The sequence below is a fragment of the Perognathus longimembris genome, chromosome 23, assembly GCF_023159225.1.
Source record: "Perognathus longimembris pacificus isolate PPM17 chromosome 23, ASM2315922v1, whole genome shotgun sequence".
Classification (NCBI taxonomy): Eukaryota; Metazoa; Chordata; class Mammalia; order Rodentia; family Heteromyidae; genus Perognathus; species Perognathus longimembris.
Genome location: NC_063183.1, coordinates 16,246,458 through 16,269,191, shown reverse-complemented (window position 1 = coordinate 16,269,191; position 22,734 = coordinate 16,246,458). Strand labels below are relative to the sequence as shown.

The 22,734-nt window shown below is 61.7% G+C and overlaps 2 protein-coding genes across 11 annotated transcripts in view; one reads left to right on the top strand and one right to left on the bottom strand.

The window, feature by feature from the left end:
• Traf7 (TNF receptor associated factor 7) overlaps positions 1–6,402 on the top strand; it is a 17,749-nt gene extending 11,347 nt beyond the window's left edge. For 6 of the 7 annotated variants that reach the window (XM_048331919.1, XM_048331923.1, XM_048331920.1 and 3 more), the window contains 17 exons: positions 713–829; positions 1,245–1,337; positions 1,554–1,587; positions 2,076–2,259; positions 2,341–2,475; positions 3,041–3,258; positions 3,338–3,411; positions 3,564–3,612; positions 3,692–3,819; positions 3,959–4,041; positions 4,730–4,769; positions 4,851–4,967; positions 5,068–5,190; positions 5,372–5,491; positions 5,591–5,722; positions 5,827–5,946; positions 6,058–6,402. In XM_048331919.1, the coding sequence (XP_048187876.1) occupies positions 713–829; positions 1,245–1,337; positions 1,554–1,587; positions 2,076–2,259; positions 2,341–2,475; positions 3,041–3,258; positions 3,338–3,411; positions 3,564–3,612; positions 3,692–3,819; positions 3,959–4,041; positions 4,730–4,769; positions 4,851–4,967; positions 5,068–5,190; positions 5,372–5,491; positions 5,591–5,722; positions 5,827–5,946; positions 6,058–6,072 (1,782 nt within the window). In that variant the 3' untranslated portion in view covers positions 6,073–6,402. The remainder of the gene's footprint in view (positions 1–712; positions 830–1,244; positions 1,338–1,553; positions 1,588–2,075; positions 2,260–2,340; positions 2,476–3,040; positions 3,259–3,337; positions 3,412–3,563; positions 3,613–3,691; positions 3,820–3,958; positions 4,042–4,729; positions 4,770–4,850; positions 4,968–5,067; positions 5,191–5,371; positions 5,492–5,590; positions 5,723–5,826; positions 5,947–6,057) is intronic. The other variant, XM_048331924.1, reaches the window with a different exon arrangement.
• Caskin1 (CASK interacting protein 1) lies at positions 6,373–22,734 on the bottom strand. 4 transcript variants are annotated; one of them, XM_048331916.1, is made up of 20 exons: positions 22,525–22,734; positions 17,396–17,447; positions 17,195–17,292; positions 16,850–16,995; positions 16,681–16,776; positions 16,439–16,569; positions 15,982–16,090; positions 15,794–15,902; positions 15,599–15,693; positions 15,324–15,441; positions 14,373–14,474; positions 14,175–14,263; positions 14,008–14,092; positions 13,833–13,924; positions 12,906–13,016; positions 12,720–12,821; positions 11,240–11,378; positions 9,158–11,161; positions 8,264–8,678; positions 6,373–8,127 (listed from the first exon to the last, which is right to left on the bottom strand). In XM_048331916.1, the coding sequence occupies exons 1-20, from the start codon at positions 22,616–22,618 to the stop codon at positions 8,031–8,033; spliced, it is 4,284 nt and encodes a 1,427-aa protein (XP_048187873.1). In that variant the 5' UTR covers positions 22,619–22,734; the 3' UTR covers positions 6,373–8,030. The 4 variants fall into 4 exon arrangements, with proteins under 4 accessions (XP_048187873.1, XP_048187872.1, XP_048187875.1 ...); XM_048331915.1 differs by having other exon boundaries at positions 6,374–8,127; positions 13,833–13,927; XM_048331918.1 differs by lacking the exon at positions 22,525–22,734 and having other exon boundaries at positions 6,374–8,127; positions 13,833–13,927; positions 17,164–17,312; positions 17,396–17,444.

The window sequence follows — 22,734 nt, the reverse complement described above, 5'->3', positions numbered from 1 at the left end:
GGGAGGCACACATGGGTCTCCGCCGACTGCTCCTGAGAAGCCTCCCTAGCCCTGGGGCAGTCTGGGAACAAGATGGCTCCTCTGCTGGGCAGAGGCCGCTGGACCAAGGGTGGTGGGTTCAGAAAGGGTTAGGGCTCATGAAAGACGGCCGTGCAGGTTTTGTCAACCTGGAGAGGGGACTTGTGCAGAGCAAAGACCCAGTTACTCTGGAGGTTTCTGGGCCAGAAAGGGAGGAAGGACTTGTAGTTATCCCCCTTCTCCTAGGGTCCCCCAGCCCTTCTGTGGGGGGGCTCAGGTAGAAAAGGCTCTGCGGTTCTCCCTCTGGCTCTTAGAATGCTCAGCCAGGGTTGTGAGGCTCGGCTTGATTCCTTTGCGTCCAGCAGTTGGGGGTGGGGGGAGCCCTGGCTGCCCTAGGATTGGCTGGTGGAGGCACCCCCTCACGGCCCACATTCCCTCAGGGGAAGCAGGAAGCGGCCTGAGCCCGGTCATAGAATTGAATAGCAGGAAGTCTCTCCATTTACACAAAGAAAGTTGGCAGAGAGCGGGGCAGCCCAGCACCAGGTCCAGGCCTGCCTGGGTGGGCAGGGGGACTGGGGGCTGTGCTCCCCTCCCCCTGAACCCACAGCCCCTGTGGGCCACAGAGGTGCTACCTAGACCCAGGGACTCCGCGGCCCTTCCCCTCCAGAGCTCTCAGCCTCCTCTCTCTCTGCAGCCCCCCATCAGCACTCCACGCCGCTCCGACTCGGCCATCTCTGTCCGCTCCCTCCACTCCGAGTCCAGCATGTCCCTGCGCTCCACATTCTCACTGCCTGAGGAGGAGGAGGAGCCGGTAGGTGTGGGGGGCTCAATGTGCAGGGGCTCCCAGGCCTGCCCCTGGGTTGTGGTGGCATGGGAACCCCCCTCCCTCTAGGCCAGGCTAGCCTTGCTTACTGTAAAAGGCTGAATGTGGTATCTTCAGGCTCAAGTGGCCAGGCTGGGTCCTCCGGACATAGCATCCACATTCCCATCCCAAGGATAGCAGGGAAGGGGTGTTCTTTCTAGTCTTCATCCTGGGAAGGGGGCAGGTGAACACTGGGCGTGACTCTAGGAGCCTCACCCCTTGTGCTCCTCAGCCCTGTGGCATTCTGGGCCTGGACAGGGTAGAGGGGGCAGCCTGGTGCTGTGTGACTTGAGGGAGGCTTCTGCAGGCTGCCTGTGTCCACTCTGGGCACCCCCACTATGCCCTGTTCCCCTGCGTGCTACAGGAGCCGCTGGTGTTTGCAGAGCAGCCCTCGGTGAAGCTGTGCTGCCAGCTGTGCTGCAGTGTGTTCAAGGACCCCGTGATCACCACCTGTGGGGTGAGGCTGCCCCTATGCATGGCCACCGCCACCCTCCCCGGGCTGGTGGGCTTCCAGCCCCACTGTGAGCCTTAGTTTTGATCACATACCTGGTATGGCTGCCCATTCGGTACACTCTGCATATGGCCGGGTGCAGGATGGGCCCTGGACTACCACTGACCTTGAACTCAGGTGAGGGACACGGACCGCGCCTCACTTTCACCTCTGTCTCCACAGCACACGTTCTGCAGAAGATGTGCCTTGAAGTCAGGTACAGCGACCTCTTGTTCAGACCCAGCACCTTTGTCCCCAGTAGGGAAGACAGGGCGGGCCTTCCTGACCCTGGCTGCCCAGTGGACACTGCTGCCTTCTCCCTTGTCTCGCACACCACATCCCTTGTCCCGGGATGCCCTCCATCTCTTGGCATTGGGGTAGTGCTGTGGGCATTGGGCCCAGGGAAGCCATGCGACTAGAACTCCTGGTTTCTCTAGACTCAGCTCTCTCTGGGCAGACATGGGACAGGCCTCCCGGGAGTATCCCCTCCACTACCCCCTCCACTACCCCCTCCACATCACTCCCTCTACCGTCCTCTCTACAGCGAGCTGGCTGCACTTCGCCCCTGATCCCCTGCCCCCATAGCTTGGCCAAGACTTTCTGGGCCAGCTATCACTAGCCACCCACTTACCCTGCATGCTGGGCAGAGCTGCCAGGGGAAGGGGTGGTGGGCAGGCGTGGCATCAGCATGTCCCCTTCCCCCAGAGAAGTGTCCCGTGGACAATGCCAAGCTGACGGTTGTGGTGAACAACATTGCGGTGGCCGAGCAGATTGGGGAGCTCTTCATCCACTGCAGGCACGGTTGTCGGGCTGCAGGGGCGGGGAAGCCCAGTGTCTTTGAAGTGGACCCCCGAGGGTGCCCCTTCACCATCAAGCTCAGTGCCCGGAAGTAAGTGCCCCCTGGTCCCCAGTTCCCTGGGGCTCCATTGTAGGGCCCCTGGCTCAGCCCCTGTGTCCTCCCTGGGCCTAGGGACCACGAGAGCAGCTGTGACTACAGGCCCGTGCACTGTCCCAACAACCCCAGCTGCCCGCCGCTGCTGAAGATGAACCTGGAGGCCCACCTCAAGGAGTGTGAGCACATCAAGTGTCCCCACTCCAAGTACGGGTGAGTGGGCGGGGCGGGTGGGCGGGGCTCCGGGCCACCTTAGGGAGTATGAGCACATGAAGTGTCCCCACTCCAAGTACAGGTGAGTGGGCAGGGCGGGTGGGGCTCTGGTCGCCTCCCTCACTGCGCCCCGGATTGCTGATGTGCCTGGCCTGGGGAGGTGGACCTGAGCCAGGAGCTACACCACCAGTCGTCATAGCCAAGGTCCCATGCCCAGGCCGAAGCCCAGTGGGTGTACGGAGAAGTCACTGCATAGCTTGTGGGGCTCAGTGAGGGAGGATGTGCGTAGGATGCTGGCCACTGACCCAGGTGTTGGGCTCAAGCACTTGAATGAAGTTGGGAGAGGGGTGGTGGTGCACGTTTTATTCTTAGGAGGGAGGGAGGGCCCTTGACAAGTCTGTATGGGATGACAAAACTTCACAATAAAGTGGCAAGGGCCAGACAGGCAACCAGATGTAGAGTGGTGCCTACCACCATGGGGGGCTCTTGAGGGTTTCTCTGGGTTGAGGGCTGGATGCAGGTCTCATCATACAGGTAGGTGGGCAGCTGGCCTGTCCCCCCCCAGGTGTACATTCATCGGGAACCAGGACACGTATGAGACACACCTGGAGAGCTGCCGCTTCGAAGGCCTGAAGGAATTTCTACAGCAGACCGATGACCGCTTCCATGAGATGCACGTGGCACTGGCCCAGAAGGACCAGGAGATCGCCTTCCTGCGCTCCATGTTGGGCAAGCTGTCAGAAAAGATCGACCAGCTGGAGAAGAGCCTTGAGCTCAAATTTGGTGAGATACAGCCTAGAGGGCACGGGACACAAAGGCTGACCCAGACCCCGGTAACACCACCTTTCCTCCTGTTGCTTAGATGTCCTGGATGAGAACCAGAGCAAGCTCAGTGAGGACCTCATGGAGTTCCGGAGGGATGCATCCATGCTGAACGTGAGTGGGCAGGGCTGAAGTCGAGGGTGGTGAGACAGCAGGCAGACCTTCCCCACTGGCTTCTGTCCCCACTAGGCTGGGGATTCCATGGCTCTGCTGGAGGCCATGGCAGCCCCACCCATCTGTCTTGTGCTCTGCCCTTGGTCTTGCAGGACGAGCTGTCCCACATCAACGCGCGGCTGAACATGGGCATCCTAGGATGTGAGTATGGCCCATTGCAGCCCCTGCCACCCTGTCCCTAGAACCCCACTGGTCCCTCACTGACCTCTCCCACCTGCAGCCTATGACCCGCAGCAGATCTTCAAGTGCAAAGGGACCTTCGTGGGCCACCAGGGTCCCGTCTGGTGTCTCTGTGTCTATTCCATGGGTGACCTCCTTTTTAGTGGCTCCTCGGACAAGACCATCAAGGTAGGCAGGGCCCTGCCTCATGGGCCCCACTGCCAACCTTTGCCACCTCTTGCCAAGCTGGACCTTCTTCCCTGGATGGATTGCTGCCTAGCACTGGGCCAACCCTGATGGGGTGTGGCCTTGGCCTTGGTCTCTGCAGGTGTGGGACACATGTACCACCTACAAGTGCCAGAAGACCCTGGAAGGCCACGATGGCATTGTGTTGGCTCTCTGCATCCAGGGGTGAGTCCAGGCACAGATGCACCTGCCAACATCCCCTGTAGGCTATGAGCTGTGGGCCAGAGTCTGTTTAGTGTGTGTCTGCCATACCTGTGGAGCACCGTTGACTGAACCATGCCAGGTGCCAGGGTGGCAGTGTATGTGCCCTTGTGTAACTTTTGTGTCTCTGGAGTTGTGTGTTCATAAAACTTGGCACAGTTGGCTCCAGCAGAGCCTGGCTGCCATGTGTCAGGCCCCTAGAGGCCTGAGATGGGCTCTTAGAGGCCACATGGAGGTGAACACTCACCTGTCACCAGCATAGCCAGAGCCCTGGGCACAGCTCTGGGCTTAGGGACATGGAGCAGCTGCATCCGCTATCTCCTTATCTTAGAGTGGCCCTATCGCACATGCTAGGAGGCTGTGTGGGGCATGATTGTTCAGGGAGAGAGCAGAGCTCTCCCATTGGCCGCAACAGCTGCCTGGAGTGAATGCTGAGGGAGCTGCCCTCCCAGCCTAGCCATCAGATGTGTCACGGCAGGCATCAGGGGCCAAGCCACCATGCCCAGGGTTCCTATGTCGACTGAGGGTATGGTTCCAGGAAATGGTAGCAATCCTGGCAGCAGGCCGAGCTGTTGGTCCCAGAGGCCACCTGGACAGTGTGGGCGAAGCTGGTGGCCTCCTCCAGGCTCATGGGTTGGTTTTGCCTCTTCAGGTGCAAACTCTACAGTGGCTCTGCAGACTGCACCATCATAGTGAGTGGGGAAGAGGTGAGGGGGTGGAGGGGGCTCATCTCTAGCCACTGGGACCCTGCGGCTCACCTTCACCTGCCTTAGGTGTGGGACATTCAGAACCTGCAGAAGGTGAACACCATCCGGGCCCATGACAACCCTGTGTGCACCCTGGTGTCCTCCCACAACATGCTCTTCAGCGGCTCCCTGAAGGCCATCAAGGTACAGACCAGGTGTGTGTGTGTGTGTGTGTGTGTGTGCGCACGTGTGTATGCGTGGGGCACAGCGTGCCTGCCCAGCCTCCTCACAGCCGTCCCCACAGGTCTGGGACATCGTGGGCACCGAGCTGAAGTTGAAGAAGGAGCTCACAGGCCTCAACCACTGGGTGCGGGCCCTGGTGGCAGCCCAGAGTTACCTTTACAGTGGCTCCTACCAGACAATCAAGGTGCACCAGGCCACCTTCCTGGTGGCTGGACTTCCCAGGCTGGCCCCAAGGGCTCCCTCCTCTCCCCTGCCCCTGCCATCATGCATACCCTGGGTGGGGGTCAGGGTGCTTCCTGCTCATCCCCAGAGGCCCTAGGTGTGAGGCACCTGGCCTGGGATCAAGAAGCCACACTTGCTTACAGATCTGGGACATCCGGACCCTCGACTGCATCCACGTCCTGCAGACGTCTGGCGGCAGTGTCTACTCGATTGCTGTGACAAATCACCACATTGTCTGTGGCACCTACGAGAACCTCATCCACGTAAGGACTGGGCACCTGAGTCCGGCCCTGCCCTGCCCTACCCCCCCCCCCTCCCACCTGGATCTCTGTCCCTGACCCACCTGTGCTGCTCCCTCCCAGGTGTGGGATATCGAATCCAAGGAGCAGGTGCGGACTCTCACGGGCCACGTGGGCACTGTGTATGCCCTGGCGGTCATCTCAACACCTGACCAGACCAAAGTCTTCAGTGCATCCTATGACCGGTCCCTCAGGGTAAGGGCCGCCAAGCAGGAGCCGGGGGTAGAGGTGGAGGTGGTGTGGAGGAGGTTGGGGTGGGTAGCCAGCCCAAGTGGGCCCTCACATTCCTGTGCCACCAGGTCTGGAGCATGGACAACATGATCTGCACGCAGACCCTACTGCGCCACCAGGGCAGTGTGACCGCACTGGCTGTGTCCCGGGGTCGGCTCTTCTCAGGGGCTGTGGACAGCACTGTGAAGGTCAGTGCCTATGGCCTGAGCAGGCAGAGGAGCGGGTGGGCCTAAGCAAGTGGAAATGGAGGGCAGTGAGCCCTGGGCAGGCACACCTGAAACGGAGCTTTTTCTTTACAGGTGTGGACATGCTAATAGAATCCAAGCCAAGCCTTGGCTCCCCCTGGACCTGTCTGAGCCCGGTTGGCCATACAGAGTGGCCTCAGGGTTTCTCCCTGCCTTGTAGGGATGGACTCAGGCAGCAGGGCAGTGCCCTCCCTGCCTTATTCCCTGCAGGCCTCCTTCTAGCCAGGGAAAAATGCCCGGGCCCCCCTGTGGGTGCCAGGTACGACACTCTCCAATCCACCCTTCACTCCCACTCCAAATGGATGGACTGCGGGCCTTTTTACTCACCTTTTCTACTGGTTTTAGACTGTATATAGATTTTATTACTTTCAGATTGAAATAAAAGCTGTACAGACTGTGGTCGTGAGTGAGATGGGTTGTGGGGCCAGGGGACTGTGTGGCCCTGATGACACTCATGCACAGGGACGTTGGGGAGGGGAACCTCCCTTCCTTGGCTCCTGGCCTCCAATGTCAGCCTTCCTTTACCCAACATATGTCCCCAAAAGAGTGAGCCAGCCAGCTCAGTTTTCTGCTGTTTATTGACAGCTGCTCCCTGCCCAGACCCCCCCTCCCCACTGCCAGGGCCCCAGCCTGGGCTCCCCACCAAGGAGAGGCCAGCAGCCCATCCACAGGGAAGTGCCAGGTGTGACAGTAGAAGGGCCCCATTCCCAGACAGCCTTGGTCAGCCTCCCCTCACTAGCCCATACCACAATTGCTGGTTTTGGCTTTTTTTTTTTTTAATTTTTCTTTTTTTTTTTTTTTTTTAAAGAAATGTCAAAGTTGTGCCCAACACTTGTGGATCAGCAAACACAATAGAGACCAGTCAGTATTTTTTTGGAGGGAGGAAAAGAGGGCAAGAAGAACTACACAACACAGCCTTGGACCATGAGCAAAAGCATCCGTAGGAACTCAAGGGGGCTGACTGCCTGCACAGGGTGGGCCCTGGGCCCTGGGGAGGAGGGTCAGGCACCCTGCACATCCGCCTGCAAGCCTGGCATGCACTCACTGCTGTCACTCAGCTGCATGCCCATGTTCACCACAATGAACACATGGCACACCCTCTTCCCCAGCACCCCCAAGACATAGCCTTCCCCGAGGTCTCAGGGACATGGAGGGCACAGCCTGTCAGTGAGCAAGGCACATCCTTCAAGTTCTTCAGACGCAGAGACATTAGAAGAGCAGAGGAGAGGCCCCCATCCAGGACCAAGTCTCCTGTGTGTGCTTGTGGCTAGGGGCATGGACCACTCCTGGACAGAGAGAGGGAAAGACAGACAGATGGCCTGGGCCTCTGACAGCTTTTGACTCCAGCTGGACTCCACTGTCTTTTCAGTTGGTAAATGGTTTTCTATAGATTCAATAATATTTCTTTCTTTAAATATATATTTGTTAAAGTTATACCTTTTTGTTCTCTAGGGAAATCTGCCTTAGCTCATTCCCAATAAATTAATACTCTTGATAGCTTATATTCTGGGGTGCAATGGGGTGGGCCAGTCTTGGCCCTCTGTCCCTTGTGCTGCTCTGGAGGAGCGGCTAGCAGAGGTTCCCCAATGGGCAGTTCTGTGCTGGGCATAGGCCTGTGCTCTGCCACAGATTGGGGAGGGGGCCTTAGGGCCCTCAGGGGCTACCACCCTTCCCCACACCCCTGCCCCAGCCTGCCTGGCCGGGCAGGGGAGGGGCCGCCCTCCACGTGCAGGGCCGACCAGTGAGGCAGAGGGGGCCTAGCAGTTATTGCACGGGGAACAGCAGGCAGGGACGGGCACCCATGGGGCAGCGCGGCTGCCCAGAGCCCTTGGAGCCCCCAGCCAGGCAGTCCTCCAGACTGGCGTCCGGTCTGGGCCAGGGGCGGGAGTTGTGCTTGTGCAAGAGCTGGGCAGCACACACGTCCAGCCCGGCTCCAGCCCCTCGGCTCGGAGGCGCCCGCCCGTCTGAGGTAAGGGTCAGTGTGCAGCCGAGCCAGGGGCACTGTTGGCCCGACAAGGGCGGCCTCCTCACTCCAGCATGGCGTCCAGCTGGTCGGCCAGATCGTCAAACATGCTGCCGATGTCGTCCAGGATGCTTCCGGCGCTCTTCGCAGCCGTGGAGGGGCTGGGGCGGGGAGGACATGTAAGGCGGCTGAGGAGGGAACGCAGATCCCACCCCAGGCCCGGCTCCTGGACCCACACTCCAGGGCCAGGCCACGCCCCTCCCGCCCAGGCCCCGCCCTCATCTGGCTCCCACCTACCCCAGACCCTGCCCGTCCTCCTGCCGGATCTTTTCCTCCACCGCCTGCAGCGCCGCAGCCAGGCTCGCGCTCGTCTCCTCCAGCCTCTGCCTGGCGCTGTCCCCAGGCGAGGCGCTGTCGGACGCGGGGTGCGGCCCCGAGGGGACCACAGCGGCCGCGCGCGGGGGCTTGGCGGGCACGTGCGGCGGGGGCGCACCCGGGGACGGGGGCGCGGCAGGACTGGCGCCGGGCGCAGGCGGCGTGCCGGCCGGCTTGGCGAGGGCGGCGGGCGGCTGGCGCGCGGGCGAGGGCGCAGGCGACGGTCCGGCGCTGCCCGACGGCAGTCCAGCCGTGGCCTTGGGCGGCTTGGGTGCCGTGGGCGGCGGCGGCGGCTTGGGCGACACGGGCGGCGGCGTGCCGTGTGCACGCTTCACCTCTGCAGGGAGACCGTGATGATGGCACGGGGGTGCCAGCCTCCCTGAGACCCATGTGTTCACCTTCAACAGTGAACTCCCTGCTCTTCTCCAGATGCTACTAGCAGCGACCAAGCCAGCCCACCTGCCTCACGCTTCTCTGAGCAGCCACATGGGCCATCCACCTATCGGGATGCCCTGAGGCCCCTCCACCTGTCCCATTCCCTTACCTGCTCCTGCACCCGCCCCATGCCTGCACTCCTCTCACCTTACCTGCACCTAGGTCATTCTCGAGACTCCCAGGGCTTCCCCACATTAGTGCCAGCATGCACAGGCTTAATGTGCCTTGTTGGCTTAGTGAGAGAAGGGCCTTGTGCTCTTGGCTCTCACTTCAGGGCTGGCACAGAATTACCCCACAATGGATAGCTATTCCCACCTCACCCCACCAACAAAGATTGGGGTGGTGTGTCAGGGTGGTTTCCCTCTTCCCCATACAACATACCTGGGCTGCCAGGGCCTGGCAGCGGCACCTTCTTAGAGGCAGGAGTGGGTGAGCCCTGGATCTTGGGCACAGGCTGAGCCAGGACAGGTTTGGGAGACACAGGTGGCTTTGCCGGCTTCCGGGCATCGCCATCAGGCAGGGGCAGAGGGGGCAGGTGCACCAAGTCGATGGGTGGTGGCTCAGCAGGTGGGGGTGGTGGGGGCAACTCCGGGGTTCCAGCCTGCTCTGAGGTGGGTCTGCGGCGCATAGTGGCTGTGCCATTCTGGTACACAGACAGCGGCGGGGGTGGCTCAGGCCCAGCCTCCCGCTCTTTGGCCTTGGGCCTTCGCTTAACTGTATCAGACTCCGTCAGGATGAACTTGACATTCTCCTGCTGGCTCTGCTTGGCCCGGATGCGCCTCTTGAGCGTGGCACTGGCCTCCACCCTGGCAAGGGGTGGGCCTTCTACACTCGCCTCCGCCTTGGCTGGACCTCGAGGCCGCTGCCTGGCTGCCCCATCCTCCACAAAGTGGCCCTGTTCTGCTGGTTCTCCAGGCCCCCTGCGGGCAGCAGCCAAAAGTCCAGTGACAGGCCCACTAAGAGTGCGGCGCCGGTTCACCACCTCACCATCCAGCCCAATGGCCTCTTTGTGCTTCACTGAGGCCAGCACTGTGGCCACCCGGCCAGGCTCTGGACTGGCAGGACGAGGTGTGGGGTGGCCCTCGGGGGGCCGGCGAGCCCCCCGGCCCCCTCCCCCAATGGAAGACAGCTCGAGCATGGCTGCGATGCTCTTCACGCTGCCAGCACTGCCTGTGTCCACACTGCCTGCAAGGTCACTAGCCCGCCTGCGCTGAGCCCGGACACCCAGCCTGTTGTCTTCAGCCTCAGCATCTGGAGCTGGCTCATCGGCCATGTTGGCACTGGCCATGGCAGAGCTGGAGCGCTTGGGCGGGGGTGGTGGGGGTCCCTTCTTGCGAGGCCGCACTGCGAAAGACTGGCTGCGGTTGACATTCTTGTCATTAGCAGCAGGTACCCTTACGGAGTGGCTACGGCCCACACGCCGCTGGACTGTGGCATAGGGCCCTGAGGCGGCGGGCACCAGCAGCTCGTCTCGCTCAGGCTCGCTGTCAGACGCCGTGTAACGATTCAGGCTGTGAGCTCGCTTCTTGGGGCGCCCAGGCTCCACATCAGCGTCCGGGGGCAGGCAAAGAGTGGGCACAGCTGCTGGCACTGGTGGGGGTGCAGGCCCTGGTGCCGCTGGTGCCGTCTCACTCTCCACGGGCTGGGGCAGGACGTAGGCAAAGCCACGATGTGTTGGCGACTGAGGCAGGGAGCGAGGTGACGCAGGCCGCTCTGCTGGTGGCAGCAGCTGTGGGGTGGGCTTCACCTTGGCTGTGGCTGGGCCATGAGGTCCCCCGAGGGCTTGAGGGGAGCCTGGCCGGGCTTTGGTGGGTGTCTGTGGGGGTGTGAAGTGGCTGGCACCCTGTGGGAGGACCTGCCGTGGTTTGCCAGGCACTGGGGGCACACTGGCCCTCTTGATGCTGTGGCCATGGCGACCTGGCCGGACCTCCTTGGGCGGCGTGCCAGGGGCTGGCCCCTCATCCAGCAGGTACTCCTGGCTTCGCGACATGGGGCTGCTGGGCCCAGGGGGGCCATCACCCAGCAGCTCCTGAGAGCTGCTCATGTGCCGAGCCCGCCCCCCTAGGCTGGGCTCCTGCCGCCCAGATGCCCTGGGGGTGGGGGGAAGATGGTTGGAGGGCTTCTCGGCAGCGGCCGTGCCTCCCTCTGCTGGGCCGGTCATGGCGGCCTGCAGCTCGCCACTGAGCTCACTGTCCTGGAAGGTGGTCATCTTAGGAGACTGGCAGTCAGCTGGGGCAGGCTCGGGTGGGGGTGGCGACTCAATAGCCATGGTTCCAAGTGACTGGGGTGCCTTCCGGCGCAGGGGTCCCCCCTCATACTTGGCATATTCGGCTTTCTGCAGCTCAGCCAGTTTCCTCACTGCCAGCATCAGCTTCTTCTGGTGCCCTGAGTGGGGCGTGGGGGCAGGTCAGGAGAACCAGGAGGTCGGGGGGCTGGGCATGGGGTCAGGGGATGGGCCCTCACCCAGCTTGGTGATGCCGATCTCCTGCAGGTCCTCCCAGGTGATGTCAGTGATGAAGTCGATGTTCTCATAGCCGTTGTCCACCAGCACCTTGTAGTACTGGGCCAGGCCGATCATGGACAGCCACACGGCCAGGTTAGCCTATGGAGCATGGACATCGAGGGGCAGCCGGAGCTAGCCGCTCACACCCTGCCCACCTCGGGAGCTGTTAGAGGAAGGGGCACTAGGCCAGCAGTGCACAACAGAGAGAAGGACAGACAGACAGGCCTGAGGTGTCGGTACTGAAAGGCAGCATGGGCACAGCCTCCACAGGACCCCAGGCCAGCACCCCAGCATCCCCACTGGGCACTGGTACGCACCAACACACGCAAACACACACAGGGACCTAGGCGCAGGACAGTTTTAAGTAAAAGCAAGGATTTCCTGATCTGGCCAGGAGGCCACAGACAGTGCCCTGAGACACACCCACACACCCAGGACATCAACACACAGTGGTGTCACGCTGGATACGAGTATCTGCACACACCCTGCTTCTAGCCACCTGCACCAAGCTCACAGCTTCCCTGTCTACATCAGACACATGGCCATGCACCTAACACACGCCCCACACAGCCATAGCGCGCGCGCGTGCAGGCATACACACCACACACACACTCCACATGGTCTTCATTCAGAGTAGCTCAGTCACCTCCTGAGTACCCAGTCAATGCCACCCATGCGCCCACACTCAGCATCCTCATTCATGCCAGTGACAGAGTGAGGCGAGGCGCAGAGGGCCCAGGCTTGCTCCAGGAGGCCCCAGATCTACTGACCAGATGGGCAAGGCAGGGTAGACTAGTGCAGGCATCAAAAGAGCCAGAGCCCAGGGGAAGGGGGATGGGCAGCCAGCAGCCCCTCTCTCCCACAGATGCATGAGAGCACTGACTCTATGTGCTAGTGTCAGGCTGAGGGGCCTAGAAGTCGCCCCCCCAACCCCTTCCAGGCACCTACCCGTTCATACAGCACAGGTCGCAGTCTGTGCACGTACCACCAGAAACCAGACTGTGAGCTGCTAGCACAGGCAGCACGCACGGAGGACCCTGTGCGCGCCTCCTCTCTGGACACCCCGCGTGAACTAGCCCGAGGTTCTCACACAGGCTGTGTGGCCAGCATCGTTCGTGACCCTCTGCAGTCTGTGTGGGCATGGTGGGCAGTGCCATGGGGAGTCTGCCTGAGTGTAGAAAGGATACTCCTGGCTTCAGGCTCTTTGCAGCCTGACAGCCCCCAGTGTTAGCCCTGCCCCTGCCTAAGGGGCAGGCTCCTGTGCCCATGACCGGCACGCAGGCTCTCCGGGTGGCTCCCTGCCAGCTGACCATCCTCCATTCTCCAATCCCTGAGGCCCCAGAGGGGAGGGGAGCGCTAGAATCAGGGAGACAGCCTGTCTGTTGTCTGTCTGTCTGCCTGCTGGTCCTGGCTCAGCCACCAGAGTGCAGGGAGCCTTACGGGTTTATGCTCAGGCAGCCAGTCAGGGATGCTCAGGCCGCTGATCTCGGCCGTGATCTTCTTCCGGTGGCCTGGTTTGGTGACACCAATGGCCGTGAGGTCCTGGGCGGAGAGGAGGCCCATTAGCAAAAGGCAGGGGCTCATCTTTGGAGGAGGCAGGTGGTGGCTGGCGTGCAGCAAGCTCACCTCCGGGGTCATGCGGCTGATGGTGGGCAGGTCATAGCCGGCACTGGTGAAGTTGGGAGCATAGAGCTGCAGCTGGAACGTGGCGAGCCACTGGCTGACTGCCTCAGCACTCTGGAAGACACAAGGCACCAGGGCTGCAGCCGCCTGCCGGGCCACACCCAGCCTCCTCAGCACCTCCTTCTGTTTAGCTGGCGGGCAGGAGCGCTTGGTCCTCCATCCTTGATCCACCTGTGCAGCCAGGCTCTGGCAAGCCTGACCATGGCGGTCTGTGATCCTCCAAGCCTTCTTCTGTGAGCTCCACCAGGAAAGTCCAGTTGTTGTTCGTGGCACAGCTGCCCAGCCCGACCTTCCCCATGCTGCACCAGGAGGCACTCCCACCACCATCTTGGGAGGCAGGTGGAGAGGGCTCTGGGGAAAAGGGCTCCAGGCTGGGCTGTGCTCAGCGCTGTGCCCCCAACTTCCTAGAAAGTGGACTCTGTGCCACAGGCGGGGCCTCGCCTCCTCTGCTGTACAAGACTCAGCCAGCAGCTCACACCTCCCAGCACACAGGTGCATGTACACGCAACCCACTGCACACATGCACGCGCACACACACGTACGCACATGCCACACCCATCCCCTTCCATCTGCCTAGCCACACGCACGGGTGCCTGGCTCACAATTACACCATTCACACACACACACACAAAACATGTCATCCTCCACACTCAAGTGTGCACACAACTAGCTCACAGCCTACATGACAGACAACAAACACCTCTACATCTGTGTGCACACACAGCTGCACACACGGACAGACGGACAGAAGGACAGGGTGTGACCTGTCCAGGCTCCTGGCAGCTGCCGTGGCCAGGCTGGGCAGGCTGCCGGGGTTCCCGTCGTACCGTCAGTCCCCACCCCACCCTGGGAGCCCGCGGGGCCCTGTACCTTGCCCTCGGAAGCTGCGTCCAGTTTCTTTGCTGGCTGTTCCCCGTAGAGCTGCCCAGCATGGGCTGCTGAAGGCTGGGACCTGCCAGCACCTGCTGATGAGAGGGGGTGGCAGGGCACGGACTATGCAAGGGCGACCTCTGTCATGCCAGGGCCTCTGGGTGCTTGCTTTTACCTGCGGAACCCTCAGAAGGCTTGACAGGGCTGTCCCCCGGACTGGACTCAGAGACAGACTTCTGGGAAAGCACCGTGGCCAGGAGCTGCAACCCAGACACGCTGCTCACTGGCACTGCTCCAGGCTGGCCACCCTGGCTACCCGGTCCCAGTCTCCACCCCGCTGACCTTAACGCCTTCCGAGCCTGCATGCAGGGCGTGGCCCCCGCTGCTCCGGCCACCAGTCCCGCTGCTCAAGCTGCCACTGCGGTCTCCACCTGCCAGCGGAAGGAGGCGCGTGAGGCCGACGCTGGCCACTGCCTGAGCCCCACAGTGGTGCCTGGCACAAGTGCTACCACCCCAGTAATCTGGAGGCCCCTGGCCTACCTGCAAAAGGCTTCCTCAGCACCCAGATCTCCTCTGGGGGCGCAGAGGGCCCCGCCGCACTGCCTCCCTGGGGTGGGCTTGGCTCACTGCCTGCTCGGGAACCTGCAGGCCGAGCACAGCCTCCCTGAGCCCTGGGCTGCCCATGCGGAGCCAGAGGCAAGAAGGGCCCAGCAGAGGCACACCAACACCTCTAGAGGTGTCACAGCCTCTTCCTGCACTGGCTCTCCAAGGGAGCTGAGAGACCCTCAGGAGACCAGGAGAGAGTGACTGAGTTGACCCAGGGTTTGTCCTGCGGGCAAAGGGGCTGAGGACTGCTACAGGCTGTAACCTCTGTGCCAGGTGCCTGAGACTTGATTCCTGGCCCAGGACCTAGGTGACCATGGCTAACCCCTTTCAGTCTCAGTGGCCTCTGTAAAAAGGTAAACAGAGCCCCTAAGCATCCTGAAGCCAAGCCATGGGGCTTCCCCACCTGGCCGTCCTGCCCGTCCACTCTGCTCCCACCATACTGGCCTTCTGTCCCTTGAGGTGACAAGCTCCATTGTGTCCCAGTGCCTCTGCATGTGTGGTGCTGACTGCCGGGCCTGCTCTGCCCTAGGCTGGGCCCCCTACCTAAAGCAGGCCTCACTGTGCTGCTGGTTGGCAGGTTGTCTCCCATGCTTCTGTCACTGTCTGCCCCCTCCCATTCCAGGGCAGGCTCCCCAAAAGCATAACTCATGTCTGTCTGGGTCCCCATGTGTCCCTAGAGACAGCCTGAGAACTGGGCTACGGCAGGCAGGTTGTGCCAGTGGCACAGGAAGAGACAGGGGGCTCTGACGCGAGCCAGCCAACAGAACCCCAGCCTGGCAACAGCGAGGTCGTGACCTCTGCCTCCAGTGTACCAAGGTACTGGCTGGCTCTCCACTCCAGCAGAGTGGCCCCCGTCGGCTTCCCTCTGGGGCGAGTGGAACTTGCCTGCTCGTTTGACAATGGCCTCGCCCAGGGAGGATGGAAAGTATCCCACCCGGTCATTGCCTGTCCGGTTGTCATGGATACAGCCTTTCCACCGGCCGTCTGGATGCTGTTCAAGGACCTGGCCACACAGGTGGGGGAACACACTGAGGAAGAGGTTCCAGGCGGGGCCTGCTACCCAGCGCCCCATCCCAGCTGCTAGGGGAGGGTGATGTGCAGGAGCATGCCTGGAGAACCCCTCCTCCCCCAGCACCCAGGGGCCCAGGGGCTGTCCTCACTGTGATGATGTCCCCAGCCTTCACGTTGAGGCTGGTCAGGTCATAATTGTTGCAGTAATCCTTGGTTGCCCGGACCTGCAGGGCTGCCGAGGCCTCTGGGGACACAGGAGGTGGACCCCCAGTCCTGCAAGCTGCCTGCCCAGGCTTCCCCCAGACCCAGGCCCCACCCCAGACCCAGGCCCCACCCGGGCCCACCTCGTAGCAGCTGCTTGATCTCCTTGCTGGCCTGGGAGGTGGTGAACTGGTGCACGATGTCCAGGGCCGTCTGGCTGTAGGTGTTCCTCACCTGGGCATTGATCCCGCTCTGCATTGGCCAAGTGGAGATGCTGTCAGGGACCTGGGCCCTCCCATCTGGCCCCAGCCCCTCCCAGCCCCAGACTCACATCCAACAGCAGCCGAACCACCTCTGTCTTCCCGCAGAGTGCGGCCTCGTGCAGGGCTGTGCCGGACTTGGTCTGGCGGTTGATGTCGATGCCAGCCTGGAGCAGGAGTCTGGGAGGAAGGTAGGGATCCTAAACAGGGCTTTCCCAATCATCTGAGCCAGGCTTCAATTCCCAGGTGCCTCACCGGCACACACAGTATCTGAGGTTTACCAAGCACTTGCCAAAGGCCTGTCCTTGGCTAACCCTTTGTCCAATCCCGGTGGAGGAACTTATCTTATGGTTGGGGAAACTGAGGTGTGGAGAAATGCCTCTGCCAGGTTACCCTGGCTGACAAGCGACAGAGGCCCCGTCCCCCACCCCATATAGGTCACTCCTCACCTGGGAAGCTGGAACTGGGGAAGGGGGTGTCTGACCACATCTTGGGGCTTCCCAAGAGCCCCGCCCCACCCTGCCATACCTGATGATGTCAATGTGCCCATTCTTGGCTGCCAGGTGCAGGGGGCTGGTACCATTGGGGTCGGTGGCATCCCCCGGCCGGGGTTCCAGCAAGGCCGCACACATGTTGCTGCTTAGGAGCAGCTGAACAACCTTGAAGAACGAGTCGTGGTGGGGGGCCCTCATGTGGAGCTGCCCCCTACCCCACCCTGAGCAAGGAGGATGAGTAGGTGGAATCCAGCCCAGTTCCCAGGAGAGACTTACCCCGACACGGCCAAACTCACAGGCCAGGTCCAGGGGCGTCTTCCCAGAGTTGTCTACCATGCAGGGGTTGGACTGGTGCTGCAGAAGCATCTCCGACTGCGGGTGCAGGGTGTGGTCAACCCTGGGCATGGCCAGCCCGTCCTCTGCCCTCCCCACCACGAGGCCTCACCACATCATAGTGACCGTGCTGGGCCGCCAGGTGCAGGGGGATGTGACCCTCGTCGGATGGGACGTTCACCGCCGAGCCTGCCTTCAGGACCAGCTTCATGGGCTCCTTGCGGCCCTGCCAGGCTGCATAGTGCAGTGGCCGCATGCCTGGAGACAGGCAGGGACAGTGGGAACTAACTCTGACTCTGAGCCCAACCCTCACCTAAGGACAGTGATTCTATATGGTTCTCCCTGACCCAGTCCCAAACCTGGGGCAGAGAGCTCAGCAAGGGGCTGTCCAGGCAGAGGGCTTGGCTCCTGACCTTGGGCACCTACCCCTGGCTTCATGGCCCCAGACCAGGCTTGCCTTTGTTGTCCTTGATGTCCACAGCAGCCTGAGCCTCCAGCAGCAGGGTGATCAACTCAGTGTTGCCATTCAGGGCCGCGTGGTGCAGGGCCGAGAAGCTAGGTGATAAAGGATGGGTCTAGGAATGGGTATGCCACACCTGGCCTTCCCCAGCGGACATCTACCCCATGAAGGCTGCCACCACCCCAGCTGAGAACTCACCCATCTGGATCCTGGAAGTTGACATTGATCTTCTTGGTGGAGCCCAGAAGCTCTGGGGGAGGAGGGACATACAGTGAGAGGAGGCTCTGCCCAGAACCTCCAGGCAGAGTAAGAGCAGGGGAAGGTGGTGGAAAGCACCCCAGCAGGCGGGGAGCCAGGTTCCTGGTCTATAACACAGATCAGCTGCCTGCGCTCAGCTTCAGGTGCCAACTCTCCCGTGCACTGGGGTGGATGCACTGGGACCATGCGTGGTCCCCACAGGAGCTGGCCTCTGCACCTGAGGACAGGCCATGCACACACATGTGCACATGCGCTCCCTCCTTGGGGATACTGGCTAAACACCTACCATTGGTAGGAGGGAGAGAGCCAGCCCCATCTGTCTCTCAGAAGGACCCAGATGGGGCCGGGGGTGGCCAAGGAGGCTGGAATGCCTGGAAATGGGGTATCTCTGGGGAAAGAGCTGTATCTCCATGGTACAGCCCCCCACTGCCAGTCCTGGTCAGTGGAAAAGGGAGGCAGGCAGAGCCTCAGAGTGCTCCCATGTACATGGCCACCAGGGCCATGCTTAGAGCCCAGGTACAGCACCCAGAGCCTGGGGGCCATGCTTTCCCTTTGGAGCAGGAGTTTCCTCCTGGGTCACGCCCCACCCCCGTCTGCCCAGCCGTCTGCCAGAGGAAAGGAGCCCACCAATAGCTCCCCTGTGGCTCTAGTCCACCCGGACTCCTGCCAACCCCCCTGCTCGTCTGGGCCGTGGTTACATAACCCATTTGTGGGTCAGTCATTCTGTGAGAGGGGCTGAAGACAGAAGCCCCTTTGTCCAGGCCCAGGACAGGGGTGGGGGCAGGGGCTCAAGGGCAGGGGAGCCAAGCAAGTCGAGTCACAGAGGGCTGGTGCACAGCTCTGCTTCAGCTTGGCCTTGGCCACTGGGCAAAGTGCAGGTCTCCTAATGACCTCTGAAACCTATCAAGTCAATGGGACCTGAATTCACATCTTTGCCTTACCCCAAGCCTGAGCTCTGGAGCTTTGGCCATGGGCCTCTGCCCTGAGCTGGAAACAAGAGCCCAGCCAGTGCCAGCTAGCTGGGGGTCCCATGTCACAATGGCATGACCATCTCTTCTGTGCAAGCAGAAGTGCCTTCACCTCCCAGCCCTTCCTCTCCATGGACATTGCTGCTGGGTGTCCCTCACAGTTAGTGGCAAAGCCTGGGAGTCAGCCCTAGGTGCCTTTCTCCACACCTGAACTGCGTCCTCAGGTAGAACTTGTTGACTCTGCCTGGAAATTTGCTCACATGCTTAGCTCCTTCATGCCACACCATGCTGCAAGGGCTGCCCCATCCACATCACTATTCCTTCTCTGTGCTCACAGTCCACCCTGGTGCCCTCTAATTGGCACACTATTAGGACACAAATCAGAGTTCCTACCCCCGGCCCACTGTGTGGTAACTTCCTAGAAAGACAAAGTGACCCACCAGGCGCCGATGACTCAAACCTGTAATCCTAGCTACACAGAAGGCTGAGATCTGAGGATCACGGTTCAAAGCCAGCTGGGACAGGAAAGCCCATGAGACTCTAAATCTCCAATTAACCACTAAAAAACAGGAAGTGGTGCTGTGGCTCAAGTGGTAGAGCACTAGCCTTGAGCTGAAGAGCTCAAGGACAGCACCCAGGCCCAGAGATCAACCCCACAACCAGAAAAAAAAAAGAAAGAAAGAAAATGAAAATGAAAAAAGAAAGGAGAGAGAAAGGGTGCCCTGGGGCCTATGGCATGGTCCTCACTCACACCTCCTCATCTCCCCAGACCTTTGCAGTGTTGCCCTGCTCCTGCTCCAGCTCCACTCAAAGCCAGGCTGGTGGCCTTCATCCTGACCATCCCCATCTCGACCCATGGCCTTCCTCCAGGCTCCTCCAACAGCCCACTCAGCCACTGGATCCTTGTGCACACCTGTCTCTGGGTGTGGACTATGTTTAGTGATCTACACGACCCCCTCCCCAGGTGCTCTTCACACTCAGTCCAGCTATGGCTGTTCAGCAAGGCCTCCTCCCCCCTCCCCCTGTTTCCTACCTCACCTTCCCTACCACTCCCGGCATCACATCTGCTTATTAATGTGTCTCCTGTCCACTTTCTCACTGAACTAGACACTCTAGGAAGATGAGGCCTTCTTGACTTGGCTCCTGGCCGTCCCTGCAGTGGCTAACACAGGGCCTGCCACCTGTAAGGTGCTTAGCTGGTATCCATTGATATTCCACGCACTGTCCACCAGCAGGGCCGACTTTATGGGCAAGTAACCTGCGCAGTCAGAAAATTCCTAATGTTTGGATAAGGGCACAGCATTTCATTTTGCAGGAGGGACTGCAAACTGTGTGGCTGGGCCTGCCACAGTCCCGTCACCCCTTCCAGGGTTCTGCTAGAAACCCTGTCACTTGGAATGTTCTACCCTCCTCTTCTCAACCCCAATGTAGCCTGTTCTGATCTCCAAAACTTCCTTGCCCCCCGCCCCCAGCTTCCACATGAGCCTCCAGGCCGCAGGAGGGGACCACAGGGCCAAGCCCACTTGCTCTTGGGTTCAGTGACTAGGACTTCAGAGGAGCTTTGAGGGTGGAGGCCTAGAAAGACAGATACCAGTGAGGCGGAGCCTCCATCAGGAAGGGAGCCGGCCCTGTGTGAGGAAGTCCCCCTGCTAAGATGACCTGCCTAAGACACTGAGTGGCCCCAGGCCTCAGGGCCCTGCAGAGGATGCAGTGAAAGCAGGCTGGGAGGCTGGTCCACTGAGAGAGATGGCTTTTCCAGAGAGAGACTGGTTCTCTGAGTGAAGCAGGAGCAGGGCATTACTGCAAAGGGCTGCGGGGATAAGGAGGTGGGAGTGGGGACCAAGCCGAAGGCCTTAGGGGGCCCTTTCTCTTTCTAGGAGGTCAAAGGTCTATGGATTTGATGTCAGCTGGTGCACAAACCTGATACTCCAACATGCCCCATTTCTTGGGATCCTCGCTTATTGTATTCCTGATACCACCCCACCTTCGGGGTCACATCCAGACTCAGACTAGCAGGGAATTCTTAGCAGGCAGGCACTGGTCTGGGGTGTTCACAGAATTCCCCCTCAAGCCTGCCTGGGAAGAGGCTGGGGCTGAGAAAACGGCAGAGCTCCCTCCCCAGAAGAAGGGCAGCCCCTGCCGACATTTTCCCTCTAGAGCCCTCTCTCCTTCTCTTCAAGGAGAGCTGCTATGTGTGTGTGCACGTGTGAGGGGAGGCCCCTGCACAGAGAGGGGGCGGGGCTGACAGCCAGGGGTGACAGCAAGCACCAAGTGGAGGGATGGGGCTGGGGCACAGGAATGAGCTCAAGGTAAAGGGCCCTGGGAGCACCTCTGTGCTGGGAAGGCGCCCGAGGGGGCTCTAGAGGACACTGCTGGACACCTCCAACCTTGTGGCCCAAACTCCAGCTGTACTTTGCTGAATCAAAATACATCTTACTCCAAAGCAGGCCAGCGTTGCCATGACAACCGAGCTAATTCATGGAGGGATTTCTCCAACTGATGTATTACTCCCGCCCCTGTGAGTCAGATGGTACAGGCACAGGGGCCGGCACAGGTGTCTCTCCTGCCCCAGAGGCCGAGTAAGGCAAGGGTGGAGGTAGAGTTCCAGGGAGAGATGAAAGACTGCCCCCCTTCCCCAGGGTAGCAGAACAGAAGGGAGGGGGAACCCTCCCTCCCCAAACTGAATATCCCCTTAGGGAATTGTGTTTACAAGCACTTTCTCACTGTCCTGATACAGTAATGAGGTGGAGACCACCCGAGGCCCATCCTGTGGATGAGAAGACTGAGCCCCTGCAGTCAGCTGTGGGTGTCTAGAGACTTCACAGCCACTAGGTGGAAGCCTGTGCCCGGCCTTGGTCTGCCTGCCTCTCCCTGGAAGCCCTCCCTTTCTCAAGACCCGAGACCCCAACGCAGCCCTGGTGAGAAGAGCCTTCTGACCAGCTGCTGCGGGCTGTGGAATTCCGGCTGGCCCGTGGGTCTGGGAGACACCTGTGCCCACCCCTCTGACTGCACAAAGTGGACAGAGCTAGCCCGGTAGGGCTGCTTGAGGGGGGAGGGGGAGGGGGAGAGGTGTCTCTGGAGCCTACCCTCCCTGCAGTGCCAGGTCTTACTTAGCACGGCCCTGGAGAAAGAGTCCTCCCCCCCCCCAAACCTCCCCATGGGGCTCAGAGGTAGTCTGTGGTAGGTAGGGAGCGAGGGCACCTAGATCCACAGTGCTGACCTGCGGAGCCCTGGCCCTGCCCGTGTCTGCACAGGTGCCCTGACACACTGACACGGTCATACGTGCGCAGCCGCACACGCGGCTAGTCCACACGCCCATCCATCCATCTCCAGCAGCCTCCGGGGAGGCTCCAGGATGAGCCGGGATGAGAGCGGGGATCAGGGCTCCAAGCTCCCAGCCTTTCCCTGGGGCCTCCACAGACCAAGCTAGGGATGATGCTGGGGGCCCCCACTCCCCTGCGGCCCCCTCTTCCCGCAGGCGCGGCCAGGGTCTGGCCTGAGCAGCTAGCCTGCAGCCCCTGCCACCCCCCCCCCCCCGCCATCCCCCTCCTACCCCAGCCGGAGTCTTGCCTGCCCCGGGCTGGGCGACCTTGGGCGTCTGCTCCTCGCCAGTAAATGGCCCCCACCAGCCATGCCCGGGCAGCCACACCCCCGACGTGGTCCTGCCCCCTACGAAGCCTGTTATTAAACACGGGGTGGGGAGGGGGTCTGGCCGGGTGGCCAGCGCCCCGCCGCCCCTCCGGGACGGCCCCCGCTCGCCCCACAGTAGGGGGGATCCGCCTCGCCCTTTAAAGGGCCCAGCAGAGACCTCCAGCCTTCGGCCCGCAGCCCGAGAAAGGAGGGGGGCAGCCGGGAGGAGGGATGCGAAAGCCCAGGGCCCGCTGGGGAGGCGGGGGCCGCCGGCGCCCGCGGGGGACCCGGGACCGCCCCTCCTCCGGGGCACGGAGGGGTGCAGACCGGGGGTCTGGACGACGCCGGCCCCGCCCCGCCCCCGGGGACCCACGGCGCCCCCTCCCCGCGCGGCGCCGGGGCGGCGAGGGCCCCACCCGCCCGCGCCCCCCGCCCGCGCCCCGCGCCCGCGCCCGCGCCCCCCGCACTCACTGGCCTTCCCGGGCCGCGGCCTCTGCAGCAGCCTCTGCGCGGTCCCCACGTCCTCCGCCTTCACCGCCTGCACCAGCTCCTGCTCCTTCCCCATGGCGCGGCCCGGCCGCAGCGGCTCCCGGGGCGCTCGGGGCTCAGACGCGGCGGCGGCCCCGCATCCTCTCCCGCCCGCGCCGCCTGCGCCGCCCTGCGCCCTCCGCGGGCTCGGGC